At 38.0% G+C, this 9,527-nt stretch overlaps 1 protein-coding gene across 1 annotated transcript; it reads right to left on the bottom strand.

The window, feature by feature from the left end:
- On the bottom strand, window positions 2,224–6,598 carry LOC109835270. Its single transcript, XM_020403251.1, has 10 exons — window positions 6,413–6,598; window positions 5,069–5,406; window positions 4,314–4,406; window positions 3,713–3,962; window positions 3,333–3,443; window positions 2,919–3,014; window positions 2,694–2,789; window positions 2,447–2,583; window positions 2,334–2,393; window positions 2,224–2,245 (listed from the first exon to the last, which is right to left on the bottom strand). Exons 1-10 carry the CDS (start codon window positions 6,596–6,598, stop codon window positions 2,224–2,226), a joined length of 1,389 nt encoding a protein of 462 aa, XP_020258840.1.

Below are 9,527 nucleotides of genomic sequence, written 5' to 3'. Positions count from 1 at the left end.
AAATCCTATGAGTATTATGCTTATCTATTCTAAACGGAATGGGTAATTATAATAAGGGACAAAAGTCACTAATGCATCAGCTTCACCAGTTGGTCTCGTGACTTGAATAGCTGAGCTAACCTCAACTCCAGCCGAATCTATGAGGATAATAACTTCAGATGTTCAGCAACTTTAGAGATAGTAGCTGTATCAACACCAACGGTTAGTCCTACAATCAAATCTCTCACAAAGAGCTCAACCTGGCGAGCATCTGATGCATTCTCAGTTTGTTCTTCCCACACTCCGATGAGTATACGAGTCTAAACTGCATCTTCGTGAACCTCCAATGGGTACACGAGGTTAAACTAATTTCCAAAACTCCAAGGAGTATATAAGTATAAACTGATCCTCCACGCTCCAACGTCTTAAGAGCCTAAACTGTGTAGACTCCAGTTAACGCATGAGTATAAACTATGTTTACACTGGTCAACGCGTAGCCTCGGGTCAACACTGGTCAATGCGTAGCTTTGGGTCAACGCTGGTCAACGTGTAGCCTTAGGTCAACACCGATTAACGCGTAGCATTGGGTCAACACCAGTCAACGCATTATGATAGAGGTCAACGCGTGTTAGCGCGTCGTAATGAAAATCAACGTGTTGACAAATTTCGTCGAAACAAGGCTCAAATCAAGTCTATGCCCAACCAGATGAGTTGACACTTCCTGTGTCGACTCGAAACATGAAGCTAGTCGACACGAAACTAGACTAGTCGGCACGAAGCTTGACCGGACGAAATGAAACCCTCTGTGTCGACTCGATGACGCCTCTTGTGTCGACACGACAAGTGGTCTTAATCGACATACCCTACGATATCAGTCGAAATGCACTCTGATTCTTTAAGATTGTATGATAATCCCCAAGGAGTTTAGTCATAATTTAGATACGAATCCCTGACAAAGATAATCAGTTCAACATCGACTCAACGACATGAGCTAAAATCAGAAATCAACACACCAGTCTTAGTTCGAGACTTCAACAACAATCAGACGATAAACGCAGTGTCGAATTTTTTTTAGCTATTTGATAAAATACTGAATAGATTGAAAATTAAAAATTTAAGAACTAAAGCTAATTACAGGTCCTTTGAAGCTGACTTAAGGTTGGACCTGTCACATCCAAAGTATTCCAAGCTCTTCTATAAAAGAAATGAGACTGAAATACTTTAGAGGGGGTATCTGTAGGCATCAAAAATTATCTATGGGTTTTTATATATAATTCAAGATGAAGAAAATATGATAAATAACATTTTCTGAGTCAAAGAGGATTATCTAACACCGACAAGTGAATGAAGGGAGTCGACGAAGCGTACGAATCAATAGGATGGTAGAATAGCAAAGAAATGATCTAATCATCTACTCCACATATGATTCACCCATAGGAGATTATAGATCTTTTCCCCAGCTTTCTGACACACTTCGAATCACGTCGTTCTGAAACCACTACAACACCTGAAATCTACCATAGCGGTCGAAAAACGCTATGGTATTATTTCATAGCATTTTAATCAACGCTGTGTCAGAACCCGCTATAGTAGGTCTGTGGTTTTACATAGCGTTTCCCCAAACGCTATCAAAAAGTTTCCAACCATAGCGTTTTTATATAGCTATAAAAGAGTATTCAATAGCGTTTCTATATTGCTATGAAAAATATCTTTCATAGCGGTTGAAAACGCTATTAGTTAGTTTCCAACCATAGCGTTTTTATGTAGCTATAAAAGAGTATTCAATAGCGTTTCTATATTGCTATGACAAATATCTTTCATAGCGGTTGAAAAACGCTATTAGTTAGTTTTCATTCATAGCATTTCAACGTTGCTATTGTCTTACATTTGATAGCGTTTGAGTTACTACAATGGCGTTTCAGTGAATGTTGTCTTTCTTCTTTTAATAGCATTTCAGTAATTGTTTTCACTTCTTATAGCATTTCAGTTGTGCCTATAAACCTTTGAGGTTGAACTAGAAATAACATCCAATTGTGACAACCATAAAAGCAAATATTTCATTTAAAGATTCAAACTGATACATAACCAAGTTGTAGCATACAAGAAGAGTCAACACAAATGTGCCAAAAAACAAATACTAGTCTTTGGATAGTCCAACATGGAGTACAAGAAATTAACCATAGTACACAGAACAACAAAAACTAACTTTCCTGCATTACATATGACTTGGGAGACTCATCGTCTTCAAAATTGAGTACTAGTACTGCTGCAAAAACAAAAATTAACAACACCAAAATTACAACTATACAAACATGATAAAATAAAAACACACGATTGCAAGATGTATAACTTACCAGCTTTTCAAAGCATAACAACTTTGTAACTGGTCCATCTTAACAACACCAAAATTACAACTATAACAAACATGATAAAGTAAAAACACACGATTGCAAGATGTATAACTTACCAGCTTTTCAAAGCATAACAACTTTGTAACTGGTCCATCTTAGGGAGCAAGTAAAATATTTCGAAAAGAACTGGTCCATCTTGGGGAGCAAGTAATACAGATTCTAGCTCAGTATATATTAGCCATGAAGAACTTAACTCGAAATGTAATTTTGCAACCAAATATTAGAATTGACAAGGCCAAGCAAGTAAAATATTTCGAAAGGCAAAAATTTTAACATGCCAATAAATAAAAATGTGCCTGATACTGTATCATGAGGCCTTAAGTTCAAATATGAGGCATGTAAATATGGTTGAAGAACCTGATCATATTGTGGATGTGGAATCAACTGGAAGATATGCACCTATGTTCATCATTTCAAATTGCAAAAATCAACATAGATAACACTAAAAAGTAAAAACATGTCCAAGCTTGTCCACTTGATATGAAGGAAATATAACACATCCACTCGATATCCGCCTCTAGAAATTGCCAAATTGCCACTTGATTTCCGACCAAAAACAAGATGTTTGGCAAGATACAGATTTGCCATGAAACCTAAAAGATCGATAAACAAGCAGAGAGTTACCTATCAAGCAAGTCAATTATATTCATAGTGCTGTTGAAATCTCCATAATAGTGTCAAGTCTAGACAAAAATGCTTAACACATAATGTCAAGCTCATCTTGTTAACTTCCTCGATGCCCTTGACCACAACGCTGTAATTAGGATGCCAGTGATTTGGTTTGCTATCAATGTACCTGGTAAATTCGCAAAGGAAAATACAAGATTTTGCAAAATGGTTTAATAGATGAAAAATAAAATGATTACACAGATGTATCTAAGTGTGCACAACTAATTGGCATAGAAAAAAGTAAAAATAAGCATCCGATAAAGAAAAACTCACAGCAACATTTAGCAATCCAGAACCAGGCAAGGTTGAGAATATCATCTGAATCTGTCTCTTCTTTCTTTCAGTGCTTGATGTCATATAGAAGTTAATCATCATATCAAGGACCTGCAGAAATGGTTTAACAAAGAAAAGGTTTAAGAGCATTAGATATTCAACAGAGCAAAGAAAATAAGCAATTTGTCAATGGAGGAAACGCAAAGTTTCAGAACAGGGCTAGTTCAGAAAAACTGGACAGTTACTGATTATATATATCCTTTAATTGTGCATTAGTTTAATATAAAATAAGTCGTATGCTTATATGTCCGACTAAAAAAACATTCAGGGATGTTCATTAAAACAGTGTGGAGGGTATTGTACAGCTAAAATAGGCATACCTCAGCAGCAGAATTTTCTCGACAAGCTTCTTTCCATGTTGTTAAGAAATCCTCTATGTAACCATCAACAATAATAATGCTATCCGATTGCCTTTTGAAGTCGATCATTTCTTTAATGCTATCCGATTGCCTTTTGACGTCGATCATTTCTTCCTTTCTCATAAATTTGTTCATAGTATTATCATGATTCTCTCGACGCTTCCGTTTCTTCTTCTTAGTTTGTCCTTTAGTCTGTCCTTTTCTGAAAGACCTGCACCAAACATCCATTAGTTTGTCCTTTAGGGGTTTTTCGCCGGTTTTGGATATCAGTCCAAGCCTTTTCATCTCTTCAGCTGCTGATGATTATGGATAATTTTGGCTACTGCCATTATCATGAGATGAAATCTGATGTGAACAAGAATTTACATGGTCACTGTTATCATTGTCCTCATAATCTTCACACTCGTCATCAGAAGAATAATAAAAATGGGTGTGCTTACCACCAGAACCATTGGACGAAGAGGAAAACATCTTAACACGGTTAGAAATAGAATCAAAACGCTCATTAAGTATCTTCTTTTCTAAATGCATCTGTGTACTAGATGGAAGTTCTATAGAGTACCTTTCTTTCATCTTATGTTTGAAACCCTTCAGGGATTTATTGAGAATAGTCTTTTCTGATTGCTCGCCTCGCCGGATGTACGCTACATGCAACCTACCAAAATAACTTAACTAGTAAATGGGAAATTGGATTATACTTTTAAGTAACAAAATCCATTAAGGTAAACAAAAGAGGTAAAGGATTATGCCATATATTAAACACTGCAGTATAGTCAGAGATGAACTCCACAGCTAACAGATTTATGATCCCTTGGTGCACATAACATGGCATTTTATAAAAACATGGTGTAAGAGCACTTCTACTCTTAAACTTGGAATTACGGATATTGCTGGTTTTGAATTACTCTGACAGGTGAATGTTTAATTCTACCTATAAAAGCATAATAAGAAGTAAGGTGCATAGCCTACTTCCACAGTATGAATCCATATAAATGGATAAAATAAACCTAGAGATAGAAAGTTAGCCACATGTGTTAGTGTACACATATGGTAAATGAGAGAGAATGAAGTATACCTACTTCTGCATAAAAGAAAGTGTGCTGAGCAAGTAGAGAAAAGAACAGCCAAATTACAACTATTTTCAGGTTTACAAATGTAAGTTTGTAGGCAGCATGTTTGTTCCATCTGAAATATGATATGATGATAAAAGTGTGTCTTCGCAACTTGCCATATCCCATGGAGTGTGTAGTGTGTGTGAAGAGCAAAGAAGCTACATGGACCACTATTCCAAACCATGCACAAAGGAGGAGCACATACCCCAAGTTCTGAATCCGCACACCAAGCTTTTGTTTATGTGGAAGTGACTTCTGCTCTGCAAGAAAGTCTAACAACTCCTCTGCTGACACTGTTTTCCTCTTGCACTGCATCAAGAAGCTATGCAAGGAAGCTATAACGTCCTCAGCTGATATTTTGAAAATATCAACAGAATCTGAACCAACAAAGAAGTAATGTTGCACAAGAGGGTAGCAAGATAGAGGACCCATGCCAAGCTCTTCAAACCGTTCAATACCCTCATTCTTGCATATTGCCACCTCCAAGTCATATACAGTTGTAATGCTTTGCACACCGACAAAGCAGTGTATATATGCATTTATCTAAAAATTTCTAAATATTGAAAAGGGAATCAAACGCAGAAATGACTGATATTCCTCTTCAGCTTGCATATTGATAAAAATCTTGGGAATAAAATGTCATTAACCTCTCAACGTATGAAGCTATGTAAGTGTAAGTGTATAACTAAGGAGCCATTTAGACAAACTGCATAATTGCTAAAATATTACAACATTTTCGAAACAAGCAAAAAGATTGTGATGAAATGATTGGATTAATTCAAAAATTCTGAACTGTTCTACTTAGACTTGCTTTCACCTTAAACCTTATACCTATGCAATGAAACAACTCCACAAATCTAAACATTTAGATTTTGGGGATTATAATAAAAAAAAATAGCAATATAACATGTCTTAATCCAAAGTCCACCAGTTTAACCCAGCAATCAGACTGTCTTAAATTGGGGAGAAAAACTCAACAAAGAATCAGAAATGAATCCATCTTCTTTTTTACGAACTAATGTAAAGAATTATACGTTAAAGCGAAAGAAATTAGTATCAAGAAACAGAATAAATAAACAGTGTTATGCGCTTCCTTACCTCGATAACATTTAGTAACAGCCTGGCAATTGTGGTCTTGATTAGCTTTTCAACGTGAATTGTTTTCAGAACTCAACCGTCACAAGGAAATATTAAAAATATAATTTCTAAATCAGGGATTCTAACTAACATTTACCATTTTATCACCAATATTAGTTAGAACATTAACCCGAATTAAGTTAGCTACATATTTAGCGTAAACAATCAAAGATTAAGTTAATACGTACATCTGTCAATTTCTTCTTCTCTCTTATCACGTAGCAGTCAGAAATGATTTGATACAATGTAATTGGATCTGTCAATTTTCCCATTTTTTGCTTAATTCCTTCAGGATTTTCCCTCTAAGGACCTATGCCAATTATCTATAACATCACGATTTCAAAGATAATCCCCTATAAGTAATGTCAATCCTTGGTTTCCTTAAACAAATGGAGAGAAGTAAAATTTGAACCTTTCCTTCAATAGCCAGCAATTGGCAAAGAGTCGGAACTTCCTGGAGCTGAAACCCTACCGCGCTCCAAGAATCCACCTGCAACGAAACCAGAGTGGCCTGCGAGACTTTCCAGGCCGTGACATTCTCACCAGCGGTGGCGAGATCCCTCTGAGACATCGCAGCCGCGCTCTCGACCCTCTCCATCGTCACCTTAGGGTTTAAGGAGGTAATTTCAACGGAAAAGATCGCAATCCGAAAGGAATCACTCACTATAGCGTATCGGACGGCCCAATGATCGTGACGCTCAACTCGAAGATATTGGTATCGTCGACCAGGCCAGCCGAGAATCCATCCACAGGATTCTTGCTAAGATCTGCTCCAAAAAAACCCAAGAAAACTCAGAAAATTTTGAAAAAAAATCAAGAAAATTGTAAATATCGGGACATCAGATCGGTGAACTTCGGGGTGGCGAGGCTGATGAGGAACAAGGAGACAAATGAGCTCGTCGCCATGAAGTACATCGAGCTCCTCTCGATGTACTTCCCATCGGGTCGATCTCGGATAGAGAGATCTGAGAGGAGAGATAGACGAGAGAGGGAGAGTGGGGCGTCTGAGGGAGAAGATTAAGGGCAGCGGAATTTTTTGGGGTTAGGGTTTTTTTTTTCTCGGGGCGGGACCAATGAAATTGGGGGGGTTGGAGACGAATGAAGCGTGTTTTAATTTTCACTCTCGCGCTTAAGTTTTCAAGCCGTCGGAACAAAAAAAATTGCCTACTATTACTCATAGCGTTTAAAATTTTCCAAACGCTATCAAAAAATAAGGCATATACGATCTATAGCACTTATAATATAAACGCTATCATTCAACGCTATAAAAAAACAGATTTGTTGTAGTGAACTGAATCGAAAAGTTACGATAAAAACAGTTAAAAAGGGGAAAACGGTGTCTCGGCCAAGGCTAAGACACATTTGTGTCTCGGCCCTAAAAATACTGTTTCATGCCCATTTTTTTGCTATTAACCACCTAGATTTCGGTATATTCTAATCCAAAGCCTCTCTAACTAATTTGAATGTGATTTTAACTAAAGATAAGAGAGAATCGGCTGTTCTTATCCTAAAACAAAGCTTCTGAAGCCTATAATCCAGAATTCTTGAGCCTTGGCGAAACCCTACTGGATTGGAGAGTGAGAAGCCACGAATTTTAGAGAAGAGGAAGAGATCATGGTGAGTTCTTCAGCATAAAGAATGAGAGTTTGATAGATCTACAGTCCGGTTCATCCCTTTTCCTTGAGATCGTACCTAGCTGCGATTCTCGAGAAGAGTGGGTATCTCTCTTTGCTAAGATATTCGCTTTAATTTCTTGATTTCTTTGCAAGTCAACAAAATCTATACTTTAACCTGATCGCTCGGTGGTCCACTGATTAAACCCTGCGCATTAGGGACAAGATCACATGCAAACAGCGAGTGATAAACGTCTGTTGTGTGTGTTTTCAGAAAGTTGTAATTTTTTCATTTGTTAAGATCATTGTAACGATTAAAGTTGTTATGAGTTTGTTAGTGAAAGAACCAACTTTTGACCAAAACACCAAGGCCAAACATTCCTTTTCGACCATAGGGTTTCGGCGCTCAGCTCCCTATAAGGTTCTACTCATGTAATAGATTCCTTGCTCATGGCCGATGTCGTCATCTTGTGCTAAAAGAGCACCAAGAGAGTGCTCCATTACCCGCACATAGATTAGGAAGGGTTTCCCTGAGATTGGGACCACCAAAACAGGTGGGTTTGAGAGATAAGCTTTGATCTCATCGAATGCTTTCTGACAAGCTTCGTCCCATACAAAAGATACACCCTTCTTCATCAGTTTTGAGAAGGGATAGCATTCGCCCGAAAGATTTGCAATGAATCTACGAATATAAGCCAGACGTCCCTGTAGGCCTCTCAGTTCTTTGAGATTCCTGGGTGGTTGGAGCTCTTGGATAGCTCGCACTTTGTCGGGGTCTATGTAGATTCCCTTGGTCGTGATGACAAACCTAAGGAATTTGCTGTTTAACATCCCAAAAAATAACTTCGTAGGATTCATCTTCAATTAATAAGATCTCAAAAGTTTGAACATCACTTTCAGGTCTTGAAGGTGATCGCCTTTGCTACAACTCTTCACGACTAAATCATCTACGTAGCATTCAACTGTCTTTCATAAATGATCTTGGAAGATTGTGGGCATGGCGTGTTGATAAGTCGCGCCTGCATTATTGAGTCTAAAGGGCATCACTGTGTAGCAATATGTACATACTGGAGTCCTGAATGAAGTATATTTTTCATCTTTACGGTGCATTTTGATTTGATTATATCCTGAAAACTCATCCATGAAGGACATCCTTTCAAACCCGTACGTATTGTCTATAACAACATCCATGATGGGTAAAGGAAATTCATCTTTCGGACATGCCGCATTAAGATATCTAAAGCCGATGCAGATACGGATCTTTTCGTTCTTCTTTAGGATTGGAATGATGTTTGCCACCCAGTATAGGTGTTTCTCTTCTCGGATGAAGCCTGAATCAATTAGCCTCTTCACTACGGCTTCGATCACCTCTATGATTTGTGAACGAAACCATCTTTGTTGTTGCTTGATCGGTTTTGCATCCAGCTTGATGTTGAGACGATGCATGGCTACTTGTGAGTCCAAGCCAAGCATGTCCTCGTAGTTCCAGGTGAAGACGTTAATATATTCCTAGATGAGGGATATAAGGTCTTCTTTCTCCGAAGGAGGTAAGCTATCACTTATAAATATGGGCTTGGGGTTGGCCTCATCCCCCATATTCACTTTGAGCACTTTTTCCTCAGTAGGTGGTTCGTGTTGTTCAAACCGGCCACTCCATTAGGCACTGACATGACGATCTCATGCTTCGTTGTAAAGCGGGATCTGGTCATCCTCTTTAAGTTTGGTAGGATCACCCATAGCCATGTTGACTGTAAGATTCTTGAATACAGCTCTGATGCTAACATTCGAATCCCACATCGAGGATGTCGACGATGAGTCCCCGGAATGAGTTTCATCGGCTCCTTCACCGAAATCACAGTACAACTCTAATGAAGAGGAGGCATAACCTAACCCTCTTCAAGTTTTGTTAAAGTA

This window comes from Asparagus officinalis, chromosome 3 (genome assembly GCF_001876935.1).
Source record: "Asparagus officinalis chromosome 3, Aspof.V1, whole genome shotgun sequence".
In the NCBI taxonomy this organism is placed as follows: Eukaryota; Viridiplantae; Streptophyta; class Magnoliopsida; order Asparagales; family Asparagaceae; genus Asparagus; species Asparagus officinalis.
This window is presented reverse-complemented; position numbering and strand designations above follow the sequence as displayed.